The sequence below is a fragment of the Nothobranchius furzeri genome, chromosome 2 (genome assembly GCF_043380555.1).
Source record: "Nothobranchius furzeri strain GRZ-AD chromosome 2, NfurGRZ-RIMD1, whole genome shotgun sequence".
Taxonomy (NCBI): domain Eukaryota; kingdom Metazoa; phylum Chordata; class Actinopteri; order Cyprinodontiformes; family Nothobranchiidae; genus Nothobranchius; species Nothobranchius furzeri.
The window spans coordinates 94,216,285-94,243,174 of record NC_091742.1 but is presented as its reverse complement, the minus strand read 5'-3'; the positions used below and the strand labels follow the sequence as shown (position 1 = coordinate 94,243,174).

Genomic DNA, 26,890 nt, shown 5'->3' with positions numbered 1-26,890 from the left:
GCAAAAGGAATGAAGATACTCAGTAAATTTAGTTCACAGTAAAGATATTTGCTTCAGTTTAATTATCAGCTTATAAAACTACAAGGACGATGTTAAAATACAAACAGTTGAATGTCATTTATCAAATATTGTTATATATAGAGAAAAATATATATTTAATTATAAAAGAGAATTAAAATAAACACTCAAAAGTATCGAAAATTGGTACCGTTAAGTACCGGTATCGATTCGTAGGTACCGGGAATTAGTACCGGATCGATTCAAATGTCAAAGGTACCCATCCCTAGGCTGTAGCATACTGGGGGCCATTTCTTACCAGAAATAGTATTTATGTTACTAATATTACTGGCTATGTTTACTCCTGTATTGATTTAGACATTTTTTTTTATTTTTTAAAGAGAAAAAAAGACTTGCAGAACAATTAGTGTGTTTTTGACCACAACTTGTAAGCCTGCTCACAACTAGGGCTGCAACAAACGATTATTTGGATAATCGATTAATCGGATGGGGTCTCGACACGATTAATCGATTAATCGGATTACATGGGGAAATTTTTAAAAACTGCTAGGGAAACGTTATTTCTCTCCTTCCTTCACTTTATTTAACACAACATTATTAGAAAACAGTTCAATAGCAGAAAAACAACATGCCATCACCTAAATTGTCTTATAAGGTGTATAGACAGAGACCCTAAGCTACATCTATCTGTGACCTAAAATGCTTGGTCCAAGTTAAACAGCTTAAGGGCAATTCTCATCTGTTTTGTTTGATCTCATCTGTTGACATTTATTTTAAATGTAATTAAACATAGGCTGTGAATTAATCAAAATTGATCACTATTTCCAAAAATGACTGAAAAAACACCAAATAAAACAAAAGTAAATAAATGCCATCCTCCTTGCGATGATGCCCTGGGCAACTGCCATAAAGTCACATCAAGAAATGCTGCTGATCATTCCAATGATCCCAAATAGACTCACATTAGGCCACATGAAAGCAACTGAACCCAAAAATATATTAACCAGTATATAACTGCACTCTCACACAACACGCCTGCAGCAACAGTTAGGACTCCTCCCTCCCTTTTAAAAGCGTTTTTGCTTCCGAGGACATTGTGGTTGTAAAACCACATGCTAGTAGTCTGGCCCCGGTGTGATCAACCAGTTTCTGCGGGAATGTGACGGCGGAACCAGGGCCAGATTAACACTTTGTTGTACCCTGGGCAACAATATTCAAGGGCTCCATCATCACGACCCGAGGATCACCATAATGTGGTCACATACAGAATATTTTACTGTAATATGCAGTAAATATACTCAATACTTGAATGCCTGACAACACGTAACCCGCCCAGAGTAACCTTTGACCCACCTCGTGTGGACTGACCAATGAGGAGAGGGTCTTAACTTGAGGCCCTCTCTTCATTGGTCAGTCTGCATGAGACTGACTCTCAACTGACGTTCAAAGTCATAGGCAGCGAAGCGTCTCTGTGCAGCGCAAAAGCCCGGGTGGACAGTTTGTTTAATGTAGGGTGATCATATTTCCATTTCCAAACTAGAGGACAGGGGATCTGTGCCTATGACGTCACACTATAGCAACGCCACACAAACCATGTTGGGACCCATTTTTTGTAAGAACTAAATTAATATCAGATTCTGCCAATAAAAGGGCTCTAAAACAATTCATATGTAAATATTTTGCATATTTAATGCAAAATCTCATTTTTATGCTTTAGTGCTGCAACAAGGTTTTATTAATAATAAATTATTATAACTTTTGTTTTACTACAGCATCGGTAAGCTTCCTGTGCACAGATTATTAAGGATGCTTGTTTCAGCTGGGAGATTAGACAATAGGATCAATGAAAAAATAAGTTGTCACACTCTCCATGGAAACTTTCAGAGAATCCACAAATAGTGGCTTTCAAATGGTTTTGTTACTTTTTGCAGGTTTAGAAAAGAAGCAGATGAGACAGCATGTCTGATAATTTAGTTCTTCATCTGATAATATTAGAACATGCCAGTAATGTCTGAGGGGCTTTTATAAACACTGTATAACTAACACTACTGGAGAGGGTATGAATTACACAGAGGCTTCTGGGGAGCCCAGTTATGGGGGGGGCAATTTGCCTTGGCCCCCAAAATGTCTTGAAACGGCCCTGGGTGTGTGACTGAGTTTTGAAGGTGATCTTAATTGTATCAGATGTATAAATATTACATGTGTATAACTTATTGTTTTATACAGGTAAAAACGTGTAGTGGAGATAAATCTACCTACATTTTACTTTTCAACACTTTGTTTTGTTTTCTTGTTTTTAATTTAACTATTTCCCTGTCCTGTCTGTCTCTCATCTTCCTGCATCTCCTCATAAATCTCCAGAAAATCTGTTGCCTGGATTCTTACCTTTTCACCTCATCAGTTACTTTTGAGCAGATCAAAGAGATCTCCTGACCACAAAGCGCAGAGCGTTTTCGATGCTGCGTGAGGTGACATCACCACAGCACAGGTGATGATCTCCGCAGTAGCGCGCTTCAGGCACAAATAAGACAGAAAATAGAGAACATGTGCAGACAAGAACGATCGTGTGCTAATTATAGTTTTTTGGTTGCGCCACTTTGAGAATGGACCGTGCGCTGGAAGCAGCTGCCTGGATCGCTGCGCAACAATGCGGAACCGGTTCGCAGCAGCGCAAGTCTGCAGGCTCTCCCTCGCGCTGATCTGCCGGTACCGGCTCTCCCTCGCGCTGATCTGCCGGCTCTCCCTCGCGCTGATCTGCGGCTCTCCCTCGCGCTGATCTGCAGCTCTCCCTCGCGCTGATCTGACTTGCTCTGGTCTGCGCTCAACGGCGGGCGGGAAGGGGGGGGGGGGGGGGGGGGGGGCTTTTGGAAGAGTTGTGCGACACAACGAATCGATGACGCAGTTCGTTGCCAACGCTTTTAGTAATCGATTTTCATCGAATTTATCGATTCGTTGTTGCAGCCCTACTCACAACCCAAGGTTTAGGGCTGAAAACGTCTCTTGGATGAGAGTTAATAACCAGAATCGTCCAGATGTTTCATTAAATCTCTTAGGTTGATGCTGTCCAGGATTACTGAGAATCTACACCTACATGCTGAAGCACGACGCATCGCAAAACTCAAAAGGAAAACTGAAACACTTAAATGTAGCTGCTATCAGTAACAATGTAACAGATTTAAACTATTAAAAGCTCTAAACGCTCTAGATATTTCAGGAATGCAAAATATATATATATATTAGGGCTGCACGATATTAGGAAAACTTGCGATATTCGATAACAGTGCCTAATATTGCGATATCGATATTACTTGCGATAAATGAACAAATACTAATGCAGTGTTGATGTCGTCTGGCGTGTGACGTCTGCTTTGGGTTCAAAGCAAACAAAAACTAATGCATGAATTCCATTACAACGTAACATTTTTATTGAAAGAATATGCAGCTGCACCTGCTACTGTATTAGCAGCAAAACAACACACTGCATGCATCACCACCACCATAAAACTTTTTCTGAAGCTCCAAATACAGAAAAACATCCCTTACCAGGGTTTTTTGAATAAATAAAATCGGAAAATAAGTTTAAATGTTTAATAGTTAACATCACTTAAATGCAACAGCAAATTCTCATTGCTACTGAACATTTTATCCACATACAGGGAGTGCAGAATTATTAGGCAAATGAGTATTTTGTCCACATCATCCTCTTCATGCATGTTGTCTTACTCCAAGCTGTATAGGCTCGAAAGCCTACTACCAATTAAGCATATTAGGTGAAGTGCATCTCTGTAATGAGAAGGGGTGTGGTCTAATGACATCAACACCCTATATCAGGTGTGCATAATTATTAGGCAGCTTCCTTTGCTTTGGCAAAATGGGTCAAAAGAAGGACTTGACAGGCTCAGAAAAGTCAAAAATAGTGAGATATCTTGCAGAGGGATGCAGCAGTCTTAAAATAGCAAAGCTTCAGAAGCGTGATCATCGAACAATCAAGCGTTTCATTCAAAATAGTCAACAGGGTCGCAAGAAGCGTGTGGACAAACCAAGGAGCAAAATAACTGCCCATGAACTGAGAAAAGTCAAGCGTGCAGCTGCCAAGATGCCACTTTCCACCAGTTTGGCCATATTTCAGAGCTGCAACATCACTGGAGTGCCCAAAAGCACAAGGTGTGCAATACTCAGAGACATGGCCAAGGTAAGAAAGGCTGAAAGACGACCACCACTGAACAAGACACACAAGCTGAAACGTCAAGACTGGGCCAAGAAATATCTCAAGACTGATTTTTCTAAGGTTTTATGGACTGATGAAATGAGAGTGAGTCTTGATGGGCCAGATGGATGGGCCCGTGGCTGGATTGGTAAAGGGCAGAGAGCTCCAGTCCGACTCAGACGCCAGCAAGGTGGAGGTGGAGTACTGGTTTGGGCTGGTATCATCAAAGATGAGCTTGTGGGGCCTTTTCGGGTTGAGGATGGAGTCAAGCTCAACTCCCAGTCCTACTGCCAGTTTCTGGAAGACACCTTCTTCAAGCAGTGGTACAGGAAGAAGTCTGCATCCTTCAAGAAAAACATGATTTTCATGCAGGACAATGCTCCATCACACGCGTGAAAGGTTATAAAAGAAGAAAAACTAATGACATGGCCTCCTTGTTCACCTGATCTGAACCCCATTGAGAACCTGTGGTCCATCATCAAATGTGAGATTTACAAGGAGGGAAAACGGTACACCTCTCTGAACCGTGTCTGGGAGGCTGTGGTTGCTGCTGCACGCAATGTTGATGGTGAACACAAACACTGACAGAATCCATGGATGGCAGGCTTTTGAGTGTCCTTGCAAAGAAAGGTGGCTATATTGGTCGCTGATTTGTTTTTGGATTGTTTTTGAATGTCAGAAATGTATATTTGGGAATGTGGAGATGTTATATTGGTTTCACTGGTAAAAATAAAAAATTGAAATGGGTATATATTTGTTTTTGTTAAGTTGCCTAATAATTATGCACAGTAATAGTCACCTGCACACACAGATATCCCCCTAAAATAGCTAAAACTAAAAACAAACTAAAAACTACTTCCAAAAACATTCAGCTTTGATATTGAGTTTTTGGGTTCATTGAGAACATGGTTGTTGTTCAATAATAACATTATTCCTCAAAAATACAACTTGCCTAATAATTCTACACTCCCTGTATGTGGTTATTATATAAGGCTGTTGCTGCTATTGGGAAGTGAACTGTGCTGGGCCAAACTAGGAGAAAATAAAGATTTTTTTGAGGGAAAGAGAAAAACAATTGTCTACCTTTCAGAAGAGGAACTGTCAAAAAAAACTACATGGAAAATATGTGAAAACGTTTGGTTTTAACCCCAAATTGAATGAGTTTACCTAGATCTTAAAAAGCAGCTCAGATGATGAAACTGCAACTATGATTCTGATAACAAGCTAACAAATTGAACTAGCTCTTCTAAGATAACCGGCTAGCAGAGCTTCTGACTGACAGTTTATGTGCAGCAGCAGCAATCAACTATCCTGATTAACAAGGTTATAAAAGCTCATAAATGAAAAATCACTTTGATGTGTGGGGGAACTTTTCCAGGCCCTCTTTAGCAGCTCAGGGTGGGACTGGGAGGAGAGTGCTGTAGCCTTTTAGCTGGAAGCTAACCGAAGCCTGGGGCTAACGTCACCACCCGGTGGAACACTAGGGACAGGAAGGTGGGTTGGTTCACCAGGACGTGTCGGAGTCAGCCCGATTATTATCAGCTGCTTAACGACACCGAGCGGACTCACGTTCACGTTTGAAAGCAGCGCTGATTCCGGAAACCTCAGCACAAAGTGCGTTCATTGCTCTGAGCCAGCATAACGAACAAGGGAATGGCACTGCTAACTCCGTTCGGGTGTTGCTTTCCATCCTAAGGGTCTACGTAGGGGGCGGGCGTATTACGTGAACGGACCTATCTGATTGGCCGCATATCAGAAGGGCTACATTTGATTGGTCAAATAATACTTTTGCGTAAAAAACAGCTGGTTTACAAAAAGTTGATGTATGACACGGATGGAAATGTTGAACCAAACATTTATCGCTGTGTTTGACGTGCTTTGCGATGGGCCTATCGCATGTCCTGTTATCCCGTGATGATAGTTTTTCTATATATTGTGCAGCCCTAAAATATAAATATATAAATATATATCACAACTTTGTGTTGTGAGATTTATTATCATTAACATTATTATTACATGACAACGTAACCTGCGCCCACCTCGGCTGAAGTCCCCCTGGACGCAACTACGACAGGACACAGCGAAGAAGAGACGCTGGAAAAGGAGAACTACTACAATCACCTGCACCCAATCTCCAACCAGGTTTCACGGTCAAAGGATCAGAAGGACTTTTCGGGGACAAGATCAGCTCCCTGACAGGTGGACAACCACCTCAACACGCCATGGAAGGACCCAGACGTCTCCCTATTGAGAAGTTGAACTGTGCGCTCTCACATCCCAAACTCCATTCTTGCATTCCAGACCTGGACTTCAAGGAACTCATCAACTTAAGACTGAAACCTGTCAGACGCGCTGCTGAGTGGAGCGGAGAAGAGGTGAGGATCCAGACCGGGGAGGAAGCAGGCCGGTAGGATTCTTTAACACAGATTTATTGGAACGCACGCTGGACAATGAAACAATGAACCGACACAAGACACAGAACAGAAGGGGTTTAAATACAGGAGGACCGGGAGCTAAGGTGATTGGGAAAACGAGAGGCAGGTGGGAGTAATTAACGAGACACAAGGCTGAACCAAACAGGAAGACAAGACAGGGTGTGACAGTACCCCCCCCCCCCCCCCCCCAAGGGCGGATCCCAGACGCCCACAGGAACCAGGACCCAGAGGAACCGGGGGACGGATGGAGAGGATGCAGGGACCAGCAGAGTCCGGGGGCCTGCGCCTGCGGCAGAGGAGGAGGCGACGGGTTCTTGGGGGCCAGCGCCTGCGGCAGAGGAGGAGGCGACGGGCTCTTGGAAGCCAGCACCTGCGGCAGAGGAGGAGGCGACGAGTTCTTGGGGGCCGGCGCCTTCAGCAGAGGAGGAGGCGACTGGCTCTTGGAAGCCGGCGCCTGCGGCAGAGGAGGAGGCGACGGGCCCTAGGAGGCCTGCGTCTGCGGCAGAGGAGCTCTGCAGGCTGGGCCGGGGACATAGTCTCTGCAGGCTGGGCCGGGGACAGAGCCCCTTGGATAGGCTGGGCCGGAGTCAGAGCCCCTTGGACAGGCTGGACCGGAGCGACCTCCAGAACCACCATTGGAACCAGAGACGGCGGACCAGAGGGAGCGTCAACTTCTAGAGTGGAGATAGCGCCGACTTCTAGAGTGGAACGAGCGTCGACCCCTGGAGTGAGTAAGGCGACTTCAGACGAGACGACTTCAGAGGAGACGTCGACTTCAGGGGGGACGTCGACTTCAGGGGAGACGACTTCAGACACGACTTCAGAGGAGACGACTTCAGAGGAGACGTCGACTTCAGAGGAGACGACTTCAGAGGAGACGTCGACTTCAGATGAGACAACGTCAGACACGACTTCAGAGGAGACGTCGACTTCAGATGAGACGACATCAGACACAACTTCAGAGGAGACGACGACTTCAGAGGAGACATCGACTTCAGATGAGACGACATCAGACACGACTTCAGAGGAGACAACTTCAGAGGAGACAACTTCAGAGGAGACAACTTCAGACACGACTTCAGAGGAGATGTCGACTTCAGATGAGACGACGTCAGACACGACTTCCGAGGAGACGTCGACTTCAGATGAGATGATATCAGACACGACTTCAGAGGAGACGTCGACTTCAGACGAGACGACTTCAGAAGAGACGTCGACTTCAGACGAGACGACTTCAGAAGAGACCTAGACTTCAGACGAGACGACTTCAGACGAGACGTCGACTTCAGACGAGACGTCTTCAGAGGAGACGTCGACTTCAGACGAGACGACTTCAGAGGAGACGTCGACTTCAGGGGAGACGACTTCAGACACGACTTCAGAGGGGACGACGACTTCAGAGTCGACGACTTCAGAGGAGATGACTTCAGAGGAGACGTAGACTTCAGAGAAGACGACTTCAGACACGACTTCAGAGGAGACGTCGACTTCAGACGAGACGACTTCAGAGGAGACGTCGAGTTCAGACGAGACAACTTCAGAGAAGACGCAGACTTCAGACGAGATGACTTCAGAGTGGACGTCGACTTCAGAGGAGACGACTTCAGACACGAATTCAGAGGACACATCGACTTCAAACGAGACGACTTCAGAGACGTCGACTTCAGAGGAGACGTCGACTTCAGACGAGACGACTTCAGACGAGACGTCGACTTCAGAGGGGACGTCGACTTCAGAACACGAGGAGGCGTCGACTTCAGAACACGAGGAGGCGTCGACTTCAGAACACGAGGAGGCGTGGACTTCAGAACACGAGGAGGTGTCAACTTCAGAACTGGAAGGGGCGTCGACCACAGGACAGGACCAGGCTTCGACCACCATCGACTTCAGGTCCGGGGGCATCGGTTTCTGGTCCGGGGAAATCAACTTCTGGTCCATCTGCGTCTGGACCGGAACCGGAACCGGAACCGTCTGCTTCTGGACCGGGGGCGTCGGCTTCTGGCCCGGGGGAGTCGGCTTCTGGTTCGGGGGAGTCGGCTTCTGGTCCGGGGGAGTCGGCTTCTGGTCCGGGGGAGTCGGCTTATGGACCGTCGACTTTTGGACCGCCGGCTTTTGGACCGGAACCGGAAGAGTCTGCTTCTGGTCCGGGGGCGTCGGCTTCCGGCCCGGGGGAGTCGGCTTCTGGTCCCTCGACTTCTGGACCTCCGACTTCTGGACCGCCAACTTTTGGACCGGATCCGGAACCGTCTGCTTCTGGGCCCGATCCGTCAGATTCTGGGCCCGATCCGTCAGCTTCTGGGCCGGTACCGCCTGCTTCCGGGCCGGTACTGTCAGCTTCTGGGCCGGTACCGTCAGCTTCTGGGCCAGAGGCAGAGCCGCTGCGGGAGGAGCTGCCTGGAGAAGCTGGACCGGATGCGGTGCGACCTCCGGGACCACCGCTGGAACTGGACGTGAGAGAACTGGTGGCGCTGGAAACTGTGTGAGCAGGGAGGACAAACCGTCCACCTGACGTTCCTGGAGGCTGAGGGTCCGATGGAGCTGGACCAGCTCAGCCCGGAGACCGGCGATCTCCGCTGGGTGGACCCCGGGCTCGCTCTTCTGGCTCCGAGATGAGGGAGCTGCCGGCTGGACGGAGGCCCTCTCCTGGCGGTTCGAGAATGAAAAAGTGTCCAGGTGAGACTCCTGATGGCTGACGAGCTGGCGGATCTGGCCCAGCTCCTTCTGAAGCTCTCTCAGCTGGGCTGCGGGTGCTACTCCTCCACCTGCAGACGACGGGGGCGCCGATTGGACCGGTGACGGGACTGCTGACCTGGCCGGGGGCGGGTCCAAGGCGCTGCGTCGGGCAGGGGCAGCGACGAGTCCGAAACTCCGCTCCGGGACACAGGGCTACAGCGGAGCTCGGCGTTCTTCTCCACGCCGCGGACCAACTCCGGGGAAACAGACTGCCAGGCTCGTGCCCACGAAACTGGAGTGATCCGGCAGCTGCTCCCGTTCCAAACTCGCCTCCGGACAGGGAGGAACGCCGCGGCCGATGGTCGGCGACGGCGTCTTCGGCGAGGCGAAGCAGGAGGGGGGGAGGCCGGCCGGTGACCAGAGGAGAGGAATTGGAGCAGGCACTCCCAGAGTAGAATCTCCCCGCTGGATCCTTCAACGGGTTCGGGTCGGTTCATTCTGTCAGACGCGCTGCTGAGTGGAGCGGAGAAGAGGTGAGGATCCAGACCGGGGAGGAAGCAGGGAGACAGGTAGGATTCTTTAACACAGATTTATTGGAACGCACACTGGACAATGAAACAATGAACCGACACAAGACACAGAACAGAAGGGGTTTAAATACAGGAGGACCGGGAGCTAAGGTGATTGGGAAAACGAGGGGCAGGTGGGAGTAATTAACGAGACACAAGGCTGAACCAAACAGGGAGACAAGGCAGGGTGTGACAAAACCATCCTGATCAACGGACGAGGACTAACCGTTCCAAACCATTCTTCAACCGGGACTCTCAGTCCACGGACAAGCCCTTTGATGAAGAACGCCTGGTTTGCCTCAGCTTCTGTCATAGTTAGAGCTGCATGAATTGATACTACCTGTTCCTCATTCACAGAAACAGCCGTGTGTGACCTGCAGCTTTAAATTCATCTGATGTTTCACTACACTATACTGATGTTTTCTGTGTATTATATGGTAGAGGTGGGAAAAATGATCGATTCTAAGATGCATCGCGATTCAGCCGTGCACGATTCCGCATCGATGCAGCAACGTGACATAATGAGATTCTCTCCATAGGTCTATGTTGGGGGTCGGCAACCGCGGCTCTGGAGCCGCATGCGGCTCTTCCATCCATCTGATGCGGCTCTCTGTACTTATAAAATAATGAATGGATATTTAAATAAAAAGTTTTATATTTTACTGCATTAATTTTACATCTGTATGCCAATTCTAAATGTAAAGATCGTCTGCGTAAACCTGAACAGCTCCAACCCGGTCTTACTGTGAGACCGGGTTGACGCGTCACGCTTGTGCGGAATCATAAAGGCGCATTCTGAGCTGACGAGGACGTGAGATTCTGGGATTCTCCTCAGCTCCTGGATGTGTCGCCACATTGGAGACAGGAACAAGCCTATTCAGCCAAAGTTTCATAATCAGGGAACATTTTCTAAGTGACAAGTCTCGCTTCAGTCGGAGGAATCTTCCTGCATGCGCTCTGGTTCTGCGACGCGCTCCAAGCCCCTCTCCACAACTTCAGCTCGCTGTGTGCCGTACGTACGCGCAAAGTATTGAGTTGAATTTTTGACCAAATACTTTTTTTCCGCCCTGATTTACAAATAAATTCTTTAAAAATCCTGCCATGTGAATTCATGGATTTTTTTTCACATTCTGTCTCTCACAGTTGAAGTGTACCTATGATGTAAATTACTGACCTCTGTCATCATTTTAAGTGGGAGAACTTGCACAATCGGTGGCTGACTAAATACTTTTTTGCCCCACTGTAAATGATTTAGGTTTCTTCTGGACTTTCCTGCACGAGTCTACATGTTGCTTCACTCTAACACATTTCTTATGAACCAAACAGCCTGAAGACCTTATTGCTGGATGACTTGTCTCCCTCACGTGTCTCTGGAGAGACCACTTGTGAAGAACTTGTTGACAGACTTACCATCTGACTCAGAAGACCTGCTCTCATTCCAGTCATCATCTTCATCTCCAGTTTCAGACCCAGAGTCTGACAGCTCAGAGTCCCGATTCACACCATCATCATCATCATCTTCATCATCTCCACTAACTTCAGTCTCTGAAGAATCAGATGTTTGTTCATGAGGGTTCAGATCTGGGTTCCTGCTAGTTCCTGCTCCTCCACCAGTTTCTGCTGCCATCTGGTCAGCTGAGCTGCTGGTTGGAACATCTCTGTCTTCTATTTGCTGCTGATGAAGCTGTGAGACCAGAGGTTTCTCTTCATCATCCTCACTCTTTATAGAAACAGCAGTAACAGGAAACCCGACAGCTTCAGTCTCCTCCTTCAAACAGAGATGCTCTCCCTCCAGACTGGTCCAGAGCTCCTCCTGTTCCTCCTTTATGTGGAGGTGTTCTGGGTCCTGCTGGTCCACACCAGCACTCTGTTCTTCAGGAGCTTCTTCTTTAACCAGCGCCAGCTGTGGAACATCTGTAGGAAACACAGACACATGATGTTACAGACCACCATACCTTTATATTTACACCATGAGTGATACTGGCTACATGATGTGGGAAAAAGAACAAGAACATGAACTTCATTTAGATAAAAACAGATTTCTACTTTAGGAACAATAAAAACTTCCATCACAATCAGCGTGTTTGTTTCTGACCAGAACTTCTAAGCCTCCTACTCACAACCCAAGCTTTAGATCTGAAGCTTATGTGAGGAGAAACGTCTCCAAGATAAAATCAGCAACTATTCAGTCAAAAGGAAAATGAATAAACACTTAGATGTAGCTGCTGTCAGTAACAATCTTTCACTTTTAACCTCTCAGCAGGCTAGAGCACTACAAAGCAAAGGAATCTTACTAATTAGCATTTTGGGAGATTCATTGTTATTATTATTATTAGTAGTGGGTTACTTAGTGACTGAGCAGAGGGCGGAGCCTGTTGTTTTCTACTCATTGTATTATTTTTCAGCGTTTTATTGTGATTCCTTTCGTGACCTCGGTCTGGGACACGTGCTGTATGAATAAACTTGGTTCTTCTTCCACCACAGAGAAAGGCTGCTCTTCCAGCATCATGAACTTCCTTATGGTCCGGTTATTAGCTGAGCCTTCTGACGCTCATACAGACGGGTGTTGGTGAGCGTAGCTGCGTCTGACTGGGAGGTGTTGATCTCTGCAGCCATCCCTGGAAACTCACCTCACTCCACCCAGACTGTGTTCTTTACGTCGTATTAAACCAGCTGTAATCAGCTTCCCCAGGAGCTGAAGCTGTTCATTGCAGGACTCAAAGCTTACATCACTCTCGCAGACGGAGTTACAGTTAGGCGGACATGTTGTTTTACATTGTTGCTGCTGTCCTGCACAGCATGAAGGAAAAGGGGAAGAACCCCAAGTGCTGCACACAGGGTTCACACAGGTGTTGCTGGTATGATCAGAACATCCCAAACTAACACCAACGTAGATACACAATAAACAACTTGTATTAAGTACTGATGAGCTATCTGCAGTGGAACAGGACCAGCTGGCATCCTCACACCAAAAGGAGGAACGGGTGTCTTTTATAAACCAGCCAGGCACTAACTGGTGTGTTTCCATTACCGAAACTTCCCAGTATGACCGTCTCCACTTCACCGGAGCCAGCCGAACCGGTCGTTTTCCAGACCTTTTGAGAGTCTTTGCAGGTTCTGTGGCCTCACCCAGATCACCCGCGGGCAAACCGAGTTCTAACCAGAAGCATCTGTCAGCATTCATTCTGGACAGTTTTACTTATTTTATGCTTCTTTGTGAGAAATGTCCTCATGTCCCCATGTCTGTGGAGGGATCAGACATGGATACTGCTTATTATGGGATAGTAATGGCACTGACTCCTCCTCCAGCTTCGACAAGCCTGTAGTTTCACTTTGGTTCGTTCGGTCTTTTATTTTCTAACTTTGTTGACAACCATGTCGGTCACGTCCACCATGCGTGCAGCAGAGCAACCAGGAAAACGTGGAACGGACTTCAGCAGACGGAGTCATTGCTAATGAATCAAGTGGAATGGATTTCTTTGAGAACAATCGAAAGAGCAAAAGGTGATCTAAATGTGTGAGTGTGTGTGTGTGTGTGTGTGTGGGGGGGGCTCACATTGTTTACACACAGCCACTATTCGGGTTTTGATTGGTTTTAAGGTCAGTGTTCTTGTTTCTGAAACATTTGGAATAACCCGTTCACACACACAGTGTTTAAAAGTGTGGGTGTTGAGATTTCTCTGAGGTACAAAACAGTGTTTCCCTTACATAGGCGTAGCCGTGGCGGCCCATCACGGCTGAAATCCCAGCGCCACGCTTACAAGATCCCAAGTTTTATTGATTTTTTTTTCTTTTGCGCTGTTTCCCGAAGAAGCAGCGGGAACTACTCTGTTGTTGCTTATGATCACAGCCGGCGGGCAGCAAGGAGGAGGAGGCAGGGCAGGGTGGTTACAGCTAGGGATGAGCCGGATACTCATTTCAGACGAGTATCCGGTACGGATAAAGCAGAAGGAAAATCCTCATTGGGTAACTGACTGTCTTCATGCTCTGTGATTGGCCAGACACATAGAGCGCCCGCCCCTCCCTACACACAAAACTGCAGCCGGGAGCTCAGTCCGTCCGGCCCATCCATCCATCCATCCATCCACGCACGCACGCACGCACACACACACACACACACACACACACACACACACACACAGTAACGGATCTCTCTGTGCTTGCTTCACTGTTGCTCATGTTTCTTCAGAACTCCCTAGGTTTTCTTCAGCTCGCATCTTTTTCAGTTTAAGGTTTAAAGTAGGGCTGCACAATATATCGAAAAATCATCGTCATCGGGATAACATTACGTGCGATAGGCCCATCGCAAAGCACGTCAAAAACGGCGATAAATGTTTGTTCAAACATTTCCATCAGTGTCATACATCAACTTTTTGTAAACCAGCTCTGTTTTTTACGCGGAAGTATTATTTGACCAATCAAATGTAGCCCTTCTGAAATGCGGCCAATCAGATGGATCCGTTCACGTAATACGCCCGCCCCCTACGAGCTGCCCCGCGCTGCTCGGCTGTCTCCATCCGCAGGTCGAGATGTTTGCCAGCCACCGCTCTTGTTTTCGGCACCACCACTTCCTCCGCGCGCCGACACCGGAGCGTCGGAGATGGTGCTGCCGAGCGGAGCTTCCCGGGCTGCGCTTACTTTGGGCCGCCATGCCGCCGCCTGGTTCACCCGCTCCAGCACAGACTGTATCCCCAAAATTCCACTATCTCCGCTCCGCCCCCACTTTCCGCTGCCGCTCGCTTCCCATGTTCGTCATGCTGGCTCAGATTAACGAACGCACTTTGTGCTGAGGTTTCTGTCTCCGGTTAGCTTCCAGCTAAAAGGCTACAGCACTCTCCTCCCAGTCCCACCCTGAGCTGCTAAAGAGGGCCTGGAAAAGTTCCCCCACACATCAAAGTGATTTTTCATTTATGAGCTTTTATAACCTTGTTAATCAGGATAGTTGATTTGCTGCTGCACATAAACTGTCAGTCAGAAGCTCTGCTAGCCGGTTATCTTAAGAGGAGCTAGTTCGATTTGTTAGCTTGTTATCAGAATCATAGTTGCAGTTTCATCATCTGAGCTGCTTTTTAAGATCTAGGTAAACTTGTTCAATTTGGGGTTAAAAACAAACGTTTTCACATATTTTCCATGTAGTTTTTTTTGCCAGTTCCTCTTCTGAAAGGTAGACAATTGTTTTTCTCTTTCCCTCAGAAAATCTTAATATTCTCCTAGTTTGGCCCAGCACAGTTCACTTCCCAATTACAGCAACAGCCCTATATCATAACCACATAAGTGGAGAATATGTTCAGTAGCAATGAGAGAATTTGCTGTTGCATTTAAGTGATGTTAACTATTATTTAACATTTAAACTTATTTTCTGATTTATTTATTTATTCTAAAACCCTGGTAAGGGTTGTTTTTCTGTATTTGGAGCATCAGAAAAAGTTTTATGGTGGTGGTGATGTTTTAAAGTCACTGAGAAACTGCATGCATGCAGTGTGTTGTTTTGCTGCTAATACAGTAGCAGGTGCAGCTGCTAATACAGTAGCAGCTGCTAATACAGTAGCAGGTGCAGCTGCTAATACAGTAGCAGGTGCACCTGCTACTGTATTAGCAGGTGCAGCTGCTAATACAGTAGCAGGTGCAGCTGCTAATACAGTAGCAGGTGCAGCTGCTAATACAGTAGCAGGTGCAGCTGCTAATACAGTAGCGGGTGCAGCTGCTAATACAGTAGCAGGTGCAGCTGCATATTTTTGCAATAAAAATGTTATGTTGTAATGGAATTCATGCATTAGTTTTTGTTTGCTTTGAACCCAGAGCAGACGTCACACGCCAGACAACATCAACACTGCATACTTTAGTATTTGTTCATTTATCGTGAGTAATATTGATATCGCAATATTAAGCAGTGTTATCGATTATCGTAGGGTTTCCTAATATCGTGCAGCCCTAGTTTAAAGTTACTTTTTTCGTAACGTACGTGGTGCATTTGACAAGACAGAGCTGAAAACGGCTCGTGCTGCGTCGGTCACTGCCTCCGCTCCGGTCGGTTTTTTTATTTATTTATTATTTTAACTCTCTCTCCCCCTCTCTCTCACACACACACCTCAATCAACATTGTTTTGTTTAACTGTGTGTGGGGAAAATTCCAACAATGTTAGGAAAAAAATCAGTTTAATCAAATTAAAATGGTTCTAGTATTTCATATTTCCTAGTTCCTACTGCACGAGTTCAGATGTATTAATTCATAAACTTAAATATTAATGTTCTGATTTTACTGAAAACTTGTTCTGTATTAGGGTTGTCACGGTGTGAAAATTTTACCTCACGGTTATTGTGACCAAAATTACCACGGTTTTCGGTATTATCGCAGTATTTTTTTAAACGTGTTACACTTTCACACAATTAAATAAACCCTGTATGTCAGGAAATATTGTCCTCAGTTTGTGTCTAAATTTAGCCTAAAATGTGTTATTTTGTAATTATGTTGTTTATTTGTTTACATTTTTTCCCTTTAGTCTTTAAAATACCAATATTTGCCCATAACTTCTTATTTTTTGTCTGTTTGATGTCATCATTTAAAAATATTAGATCAGATGATACTTAGTACTCAAGTAGCCTTCTAATCAGATACTTTTTTTTACCCTTACTTGAGTAATAAACCCTATATCAGGAAAATATTGTCCTCGGTTTGTGTCCTTCCAGTGAGCGTTGCAGATTTGGGAAAATGTCATCAGGCAGTAATCGTTGTTAAATTCATAATTATTCTCGGAGAGAGACCAACTCTTATCTGCCCCTGGGAGCCCCGTAATGCATAGCGTCATTTCAACATGGGGGTGTCCGCGACACGGTTTATATGCAGGTAGCGGCGCTGCGGCTGCTTTATATAGCGACTCGTTGCGTTCTCCCTCAACCCAAATCCTCGGATCACGCATTTTAGCTAAAGCGCTAACGTTAGCTTGCCTTGCGTTGACTGTAGAGTTGTGGGTGATGGTCACGCAGATGTGTCATGAGATTTGAAGCGTTGCTGCCTTTCACAGACACTTTTTCTGCACGTGCTGCAAACAGGATAGCCGTCTTCTATCAGCTGTCCCTCGGCATTCTTCAAATATCCAAAAGATGCCCGTACTTCCCACTTTGTCTTCTTTGAGGGATGAAAAATGTCCTGAGCGCTGCCGTCTCCTCCTTTGGCCGTTATTTCAGCTTTAGCTTCAAGAAAGTTTTGGTTGTAAACAACAAAGCGCGCATGTGCCGCCGGCAACTTCAGCAGATGATACGGTGGCTGGTAAGGGTCACCGCGCCTACACCGCAGCCACGGTAACCCACAGAGATAATATATATTTTTAAAAACAAGACGGTAATTATTATTGTCAACTTTTTTACCGGGGTTTACCGCTACACCGGTTACCGTGACAACCCTATTCTGTAATAGTTCCTTTACTATTGTGATCAAAACTATTTAATCTCAATTCTGAGGCTGCTCTGTAAATATTTTTCATATAAACAATACACATAGCAACTTCTGATCAATCCTTATCAATTTCAGATTTAAAATAATGTATTGATGTAAACCACACCCACTAATTTCCAAATAATAAATAAGAGGTGCATTCATCTGTGTATGTCCTTTGATCTGCATTAGCGATGTTTTCAGCACCAGAACAATGAAGCAAAGAAACAGATTCCTGAGTTTATGTTAGTAATTTTATTTATTAGATGCATCTGATCTGTTCTACTTTTCTCTGAAATGAGATCAAATCAGTGCTTCTATGGGTTGTCTCCTCTCTGCACTAGAAACATGTACTTTATTATAATGTTCACTGTAATGCATCTTGATGTTCTTAACAATAAGTTAAATCAAAGGTATTGGTCAATAATGCCAAATATGTAGATTTGTGTTTCAGTCATTTTTATACTGACTTAAAATACTTCATTAAGTCTACTAAGCAGGGGTGTAGAACGTGTTTAATAGGGCCAGCCCAGTAATGACCTTGGACCTAAATAAAGGGGGCAGAAGGAGATGTTTTTCCACACGCCAAGAAAAATTAAATACCAACCCCCCTGCAAAGTGTGTCACTGAGAGTTTAAAACAAAAATTATTCTTGTGCAAATATTGGTGTACTCACCTTTAATACTAGTTATTAAAATGCAGCAGTTGCTGGATTGGTGCAGTTCAAGGTGGAGTGCATCAAATTAAACAATAATAACATAAAGGTGAGACGTGTCATACACCCCCTTACTCCCCTCAAAACAAAAAACTATTTGGATTAAAACGAGTCACATGACCACTATACTTGGCTTCAAAAATCATTCATTGGAGAGATCGATTCACTCTAAAACTTCAAGGTTCTACAACAGTCTGTGAATGAGTGAATGACTGTGATGTAAAAAGCTTTGGGGGGTTTTAGAACCCCAGTAGTGCTAAACATATACAGATCATTATTTTAAAGATTGAACCTCATTCTCATTTCACTGTAATGTCCCACCATAATGTAACCTAGGGATGGGTACCTTTGACATTTGAATCGATTCGGTACCAATTCCCGGTACCTACGAATCGATACCGGTACTTAACGGTACCAATTTTCGATACTTTTGAGTGTTTAATATTTTTTTATTCTCTTTTACAATTAGATATATATTTTTCTCAATTTATAACCATATTTGATAAATATCACGATAAATAACATACAACTTGTAATGTTTCTGGAAGTATGCACCAAGTTTCAGGTTCTTCACAAAAGATGTTTATTGTGTTCCTTCTCCTGCTGTACATCATCCTCTCATCAGGGCTCACCTCTACCCTTAAATAGATTATCTAATACTGCCCCCTTGTGGGCAGAGCCACCATAGATATCACTACATCCCCCTCTGTCACACACACAAAAAAAGTATTGTGCTGTTTCTTGTGTTGTATTGAGTTTTTTTTTTTCTTCAGTATATGCCCTACTAAAGATTCAATCTCTCCAGAGGCTTAATGATGCGCGTTGTCCTCCTGAGCCCACAGGATACAGGCTCAGATATGGCTCCCTCTGCTGACGGGACACTGTCTTGCACAGCCATCCCTGCTGCGCGTTCGGCCCAACAACAAGAGACGAACCATCGTCACAGTCCTGTTCCTGAAGAGTCTCTTGTGTCTTCAACAAGTCACGACGGTTGCGCCTCAATGTCTGGCCATCTTCAGTCCTGACCACATAGGATCTAGGACCAACTGTCCCCAAAACAGCAGCTCTCCTACTCCAGCGACCAGAATCCCCAACTCTCACTGTATCATTCTGGACCAGCGGCTCCAGTGATCTGGTTGACTTGTCATAGTTCCTCTTCTGTCTCAGCTGCAGAGACCTTCTTTGGAACCCCAGATCCTGGGGTACCCCATGGGCGTCACGGAATGGGAGAGTGGTCCTCAATCTTCGTCCCATCAGAAGTTCAGCAGGGGACACACCATGTTCAAGTGGTGAGGCTCTATAATTCAATAGAGCCAAATGGGGGTCAGCATGGCTGTGTTTCGCCTTCCTGAGAAGATGTTTCACGATCTGGACCCCCTTCTCACTTAGATCGTTGTCGCTGGTTAGTTACCCATCACATTTAGTGAAGTGGACCCAAGGTTTAGCGTTCGTCCTTTCTACCACGCTCTTGCGCATGCACAGCTGTCTAGGCAAGTTCTTGTTGTGAAGCACGGGTACCGAAACGAGGCACCGTTTCAAATGAAGTGAATCGGTGCTCGGTCGGTACTGTAGAATTCGGTCGGTACCTTAAAAAGTACCGAATTCGGTACCCATCCCTAAAGTAGATAAAACGCTTTAATTTTATTTTATTTTTTGCATCAGCTTACTTCCATGCTTTCATTTTGGAAAATATTTTTAGACTGAAAAGACGGAAGTGTAATTCCTTAGTTTGTTCCTGATTCCGGTTGGCGCTCCCGTCGAGTTAAACTTGCCCTCTCATTTGTTGAGATTGGCGTTAGTCCCGCCTTCCTACAAGGTGAGAGACTCAGGCGCCGTTTTTTGCTCTTTGGAGAGCTGGAGGAAGATTGCAGAGGAGCCGCACTGAACCATATTTCAGGGGATTGAGTCGAGCCGTCTATATCTTTTATTGGGTGAGTCGCTATACAGAACAGGAGTTTAAGAGTATTTGAGTTTTCTAGACGGCTAATTTAGGTTATGTGTTATAGTGGGATGCGTGGAGCCCACGCTAGAGAGACCAGGTGGCTGTGCTGGCGCTTCAAGCACGCTAATACCTCATCTTGGTGAGTTAACGCCATGTGCTCGCTAAGCTCTGCTAGCAACCTGCTAACTAAAGCTAACTGACTTTGGCCAGCCACATGAGTTCATGTTAATGGATGTTAATGGTAAATCTGCTAACAGAAGGGAAAAAATAATTATTTTTGTTTTATTTTTCCAAATGAATGTGAATATTGTGGATCTTAAACGTCAGTTTTGTTGATTATCATATTGTTATTGTGTAATTTTTGTATTACTCTATGGTTACATGCTAATCATAAGCCTTGTTAAAAAAAACTGGTTAAAAAAGATTCAAACTATTAGTTACGTGAGTTAAAAACATGCTTCATGCATTATTGTTGTGCAGGCTAGGTTTTTATGCTCGGTACGGGACTGAAGTGGATTGGAGTCCTGGATTCTCTCCGGATGGAGATGGCGAGCCTGTGCCCGAACTGAATCCCGATCAGGAGAACATCATTCTTCTATACTGAGCCAACATTCCAGTGGTAACCACTCAGACCACTGAACCTGAGTTTTACAAGACCGAGGAGACTTTCTTTTTGACTAGACTACGACCAAATAGAAGACTGACTTTGAGCTCAACCTGACTAGGTTTACTGATATAGGGGGAAAGGCCTAATTGTTTAATTATATGTCTATTGCAGCTGCTGTATTTTTTGTTCTATTTTCATATTTCTATATAAAATTACAAATCTGGTGCAACTGTGTTCTTTTGCTCATTCTTTGGATCCAGCTATTCCATTTCCCACTCACTGGTAATTTGTAAGGTAATCCTGTTGGACCTAGAGTCTGGCCTATTTATTATTATTATTTGAATAAGTGGTAACTTAATCTGACGCCAGGGTTACAATAGACTGACAATATATTCATTCATCCACCAGTACCTGTGTCCATGCTGTCCAGGTCCAGGTGGTGAAGAACACACGATGAATCAGTCCCAGCTGATGGATGATCCTGAAGTGGTAGCAGGTTTTCTTTAGCCGTGTTTAGCTAACAGCTGCAATAGAAACAAAGCAGGAGAGCTGATTAAGATGCTGCTTCAGAACAACGCAGGAGATTAAAGATCCAACGCTTTGGTTCTGGCCAAAGGAACAGCAGCAGATCCAGAGGGCAGGAAGTCTAGAGAAAAGCTTTTCTCACCCACAACCTGATTCTGGAGCTCCGATCGTCACGAAGACCGCAGAATATCTTCTCTGGTTCTGGAAAGAACTCCACCAAGTTGTTGAGGAGGAGAAGAAAGTTTCCACAGCCTGGTGAGAAGATTTCTGCAGCAGCAGCAGTTAGTCGCTTTAGCTGATCAACTCTCCCAGAGACTGAAGTGAAGACATTTTTACTGCAGAGCCTCAAATATTCTCCTCGCACACCAGAACAATAAGCTAGCTCTGCTAGCAGCTTCCGATTTCTACTTCCTCTGGTGGTCGATGACCAGCGTAAAGGTGCACTAGCGCCACCTGCTGGAGCAGAATAAAACCCACCTGACTCTCATACATAACTTCCGCTGGTGTTTTTTTTAGACAAAATAGTTGTCGTAATGTTTTTTGTTCCTCTCTCCAAAAGCACCTGGCTGCTTACAGGCTTACATAAGAATCAATATTTACAGCTGAATTCTGAGCATGTCAAAAAAGGCAGGTGTACAAACAGAAACAATAATATTAAAGGCAGGGTCCGTAAGATGACACCGTCAGGGTGATGAGGAGGAGAATTTTTAATTCGAACGGCTGCCTGTTGCTCACTCCCCCGCCCTTCCTGAAAGAGCCGAAAGCCACACCTCCTAATGTGCACGTGCAGGAAAAGCCGAGTCAACGGGTGTGTCCAAATCCACAGGAAGGATGCTTATGAGTACGGGTCCTCGCCGGTCTAGCAAGACCGAGGGTGTGTCCGAATCCACGGGAAGGATGCTTGTAAGAATGCAATGACGTCACAGCGCAGCGACGAGTACTGTCCGAATTCCAAGAGTACTCATTCTCACGTCCTCAAACGCAGCCTCGCTCCGCCCACATTTCGAGGACGGGTCTGTTCTATCCTCACAGAACAAGGCTATCCCAGCATGCTTTGCGCGCTGGATGTGGATTTTCAACAGGCAGAGAAAGTGGGGAGAGCTACAAAGTTTTAAACGTAAGTTTGTTAAGAGCTAGCCATAGAAACCTTAAAAGCTTAAAGCGGTTCAGTTTATAGACATTTTTCGTTTGTATATTTGTTTTTAAAATTACATTTTAGGCAAAAATCAGCCAGAAAGAGTTTGTATCGCGGGTCCCAGTTATTCCCGTGTGTGTGTGTGTGTGTGTGCGTGTGTGTGTGTGTGTGTGTGTGTGTGTGTGTGTGTGTGTGTGGCGAATTAAACTTGTCATTTGTTTTAAGGACAACGGAGCAAAGAAGTGTTTTTATTAAGCTTAGAGGTGAAGAGCGAAGCTGTTTACACACAAGTTCTTCTGTGAAAAGTAGTTTGTAGACGTGTCTTGCACCATTTAATCTAGATCAACTGGGCCAAAACTGTAAGTATAAGAATTTTTTTATGTGTGACTCAGCGAATACAATTTGTGTACTTGTACCAAAAATTCTGAATAGGTGAAGCAGTCGTTTTGTATCTGTGAATGATAGAAATTTTCTCTGTGATTTGAAGTTCCCAGATTTGAGACACAAATATTTTTGTACCATATCTTTTGGATATACTGGGGCGAAACTGTAACTGTAGATTTTTTTATGTGTGGCTCAAAATGTGCAAATTTGTGTACTTGTACCTATGATTTTGAGTAAGTGTAGCTGTTGTTTTCTACCTGTGATAAAAAGACAAATGTTATTGCACCACATTTACCTTAAAGACAGAAAGAAAACAAACATTTATATAGTGCCTCTCAAGAAAAAAAATCTTGAGGGGCTTTGCTGCTAAATGAAATGTCCGGGACCTTCCTTGGACATCATCCTAAAATTATTCTTTTATTTTATTTTTTTACTTGTTTTATTAGTATTTTTTTTCATCCTACGATTCTAAATGACACTTCTGGAAATAGATGGGCCTGACTTTAGGCTCCCTTTGTAGCGGTCCCACATTATAGCGTGACGACTGTAAATTAATTATGACCAATAAGATGTGATGATTCCATATAAATATGAAATATAAACCTGATTGATCTTTGAAAGTTTAAACAGAAGATTATAGTTACTTTTACTTGTTCAGGGATCACACTTTGTATTAACTCAGACAGAGTCAGGTATATAGTTAAAAAGGAATTTTATTTTTCTCTGCAGTTGCTACGGGTGAGAGGCGGAGGGCTGGGGTTGGCTTTCTGTTAGCCCCAAGACTCTCTGCCTGTGTGTTGGGGTTTACCCCGGGGGACGAGAGGGTAGCTTCCCTGCGCCTTCGGGTCAGGGAACGGGTCCTGACTGTTGTTTGTGCTTATGGGCCAAATATCAATTAAGAGTACCCACTTTTTTGGAGTCCCTGGGACGAGTGCTAGATAGTGCTCCATCAGGGGACTCCATTGTCCTGCTGGGGACTTCAATGCTCAAGTGGGCAATGACAGCATGACCTGGAGGGGTGTGATTGGGAGGAACGGCCCGCCTGATCTGAACTCGAGTGGTGTTTCATTAATTGGTTTTCTGTGCAAGCCGCAGTTTGGCCATAACAAACACCATGTTCGAACATAAGGATGCCCATCGGTACACTTGGTACAAGGGCAGCCTAGGTCGCAGGTCGATGATAGACTTTGTAGTCGTATCATCTGACCTGCGGCCGTATGTTTTGGACACCCCAGTGAAGAGAGGAGCGGAGCTGTCAATTGATCACCACCTGGTGGTGAGTTGAATCAGATAGCAGGGGAAGATGCCACGTAGACCTGGCAGACCCAAACGCATAGTGAGGGTCTGCTGGGAAGGCCTGGCAGAAGAACCTGTCAAGACGGTCTTCAACTCCCACCTCCGGCAGAGCTTTGACCGCATCCCGAGAGCAGTGGGGGGACATTGACTCCGAGTGGGCCTTGTTCCACTCTGCGATTGTTGAGGCGGCTGTTGCTAGCTGTGGTCATAAGGTGGCCGATGCCATTCGTGGTGGCAACCCCGTACCCACTGGTGGACACCAGAGGTTCGGGGAGCCGTCAGGCTGAAGAAGGAGGCCTACAGGGCGTGGCTGGTCTGTGGGTCTCCGGAGGCAGCAGACAGGTACCGGATAGCCAAGCAGGGTGCAGCAGTGGCAGTTGCCGAGGAAAAAACTCTGGCGTGGGAGGCGTTTGGTGAGGCCATGGAGAAAGACAATCAATCGGCTCCAAAGAGGTTCTGGCAAACTGTCCGGCGCCTCAGGAGAGGAAGGCAGCAACTTGCTCACACTGTTTACAGTGGGGATGGGGAGCTGCTGACGTCAACTGGGGCTATAGTCGGACGGTGGAAGGAATACATTGAGGAGCTCCTCAATCCCACCAACACGCATTCCGAGGAGGAACCAGAGCCGGGAGACCCGGGGATGGACTGTCCAATCTCGGGGGCAGAAGTTGCTCAGGTAGTCAAACAACTACACCGCGGCGGAGCCCCGGGGGCGGATGAGATTCGTCCTGGGTATCTCAAGGCTATGGATGTTGTAGGGCTGTCATGGTTGACACGTCTCTGCAACATTACGTGGTCATCGGGGGCAGTTCCTGTGGAGTGGCAGACCGGGGTGGTGGTCCCCATCTTTAAGAAGGGTGACCTGAGGGTGTGTTCCAACCATAGGGGGAATCAGACTCCTCAGCCTCCCTGGAAAGGTCTACTCCAAGGTACTGGAGAGGAGGGTCCGATCGATAGTTGAATCTCAGATTGAGGAGGAGCAATGTGGTTTTCGTTCTGGCCGTGGAACTGTGGACCAGCTCTATACCCTTGCAAGGGTGATGGAGGGGGCATGGGAGTTTGCCCAACCAATCCACATGTGTTTTGTGGATTTGGAGAAGGCTTATGACCGTGTCCCCAGGGGCACGCTGTGGGGGACGCTCCAGGAGTATGGGGTGGGTGGCTTACTAAGGGCCATTCAGTCCCTTTACCAGAGGAGCGTGAGTTTGGTCCGCATAGCCGGTAGTAAATCGGACCTGTTCCCGGTAAGGGATGGACTCCGCCAGGGCTGCCCTTTGTCACCGGTTCTGTTCATTACCTTTATGGACAGAATTTCTAGGCGCAGCCGTGGTGTGGAGTGTGTCGAGTTTGGTGGCAGGAGAATCTCGTCTCTGCTTTTTGCGAATGATGTGGTCCTCCTAGCTTCATCCAGCTCTGACCTTCAGCTCTTGCTGGGTAGGTTCGCTGCTGAGTGTGAAGCGGCTGGGATGAGGATCAGCACCTCCAAATCTGATACCATGGTTCTCGACCGGAAAAGGGTGGCTTGCCAACTCCGGGTCGGGAGAGAGGTCCTACCTCAAGTGGAGGAGTTTAAGTATCTTGGGGTCTTGTTCACGAGTGAGGGTAGGAGGGATCGGGAGATCGACAGGCGGATTGGTTCGGCGTCTGCAGTGATGCGGACGCTGAGCCGATCCGTTGTGGTGAAGAGGGAGCTGAGCCAGAAAGCCAAGCTCTCGATTTACCGGTCGATCTACGTCCCAATCTTCACCTATGGTCATGAGCTTTGGGTAATGACCGAAAGAACGAGATCACGGATACAAACGGCCAAAATGAGTTTCCTCCGTAGGGTGGCTGGGCTCAGCCTTAGAGAGGGTGAGGAGCTCGGACATTCAGGAGGGACTCGGAGGAGAACCGCTGCTCCTCCAGATCGAAAGGAGTCAGTTGAGGTGGCTTGGGCATCTGGTCAGGATGCCTTCCAGACGCCTCCCTGGGGAGAAATTTTGGGCATGTCCTGCCGGCAGGAGGCCCCCGGGTCGACCCAGGACACGTTGGAGAGGTTACATCGGTCCTGCCGGAGGAGCTGGTGGAGATGGCCGGGGAGAGGACGGTCTGGAGCTCCCTAATTGTGATGCTGCCCCCGCAACCCGGACCCGGATTAGCGGAGGAAGACGACGATGATATAGTGACATCCTTGGGTTCTAACAATAATACAAACTAGGAAAAATATGTAATTTAGTGTCATTAATTGAAGGTAATGTTAGTTTAGAAATAAATGTTTAAGTTTTTAAAGGTGATTTATATCTAGAGATGTTACAACCACATTTTTGTCCAAGTTCTTTGATTTTTGACTATCTTCCAGTACTGAGTCTTGTTCCAAAATGAGGTAATAATGCAATGCATTACAAAATAATGGAAGAACACACAAGTTGTCCTTCTGTCAGTATTTGTTATTTTACTCATTTAGCCTTAAAAGTCACTCATTCAGGAAGTACATTGAACAATATTCAAGATTCTAAATAATTTGTCATTGCACAAGCGTACAACAACACTGACTTTGCGCTCACTAAAGACAGCTCATGTAAGAGGTGGTAAAATATGAGTAAAATATAAGTAGAATAAATGCAACCACATGAAGTTATCCAGTGTGATCTGCAGCTATGTTAGCTGGGGTCTTTTCCTGTCTGTAGGAAATTCCTGAAAGAAACCATAGGTTTTCTTCATGGTGCTGATTTCCCTCATTATTTATTTCTAGTGTTATAATAACAACGTAAAAGTTAATAATTAAAATACATAATAAAGTAATAAAACATATGTATTTATGCTCAAATTCACTTTGAACCATGTCTTCATGGGCGGGAGAACATTCATCACATGTTTAACCCTCTATGACCAGAATGATAACTGGGCCACCTTGTTTTTTTGTTTTTTTTTTTTGTTCTATGGCTGTAAAATTGTAATAAAAAGTGCTAAATG

General features: G+C 45.8%; 1 protein-coding gene across 2 annotated transcripts in view; it reads right to left on the bottom strand.

The window, feature by feature from the left end:
- Positions 1-21,825, bottom strand: part of LOC139061542 (zinc finger protein 665-like) — a 103,125-nt gene extending 81,300 nt beyond the window's left edge. Inside the window, exons 1-3 of one of the 2 annotated variants that reach the window (XM_070548172.1) lie at positions 21,266-21,825; positions 21,010-21,122; positions 11,313-11,816 (exon numbers count right to left, since the gene is read on the bottom strand). In XM_070548172.1, the coding sequence (XP_070404273.1) occupies positions 11,313-11,816; positions 21,010-21,019 (514 nt within the window). In that variant the 5' untranslated portion in view covers positions 21,020-21,122; positions 21,266-21,825. The remainder of the gene's footprint in view (positions 1-11,312; positions 11,817-21,009; positions 21,123-21,265) is intronic. The other variant, XM_070548171.1, reaches the window with a different exon arrangement.
- Between the last annotated feature and the right edge of the window lie 5,065 nt (positions 21,826-26,890).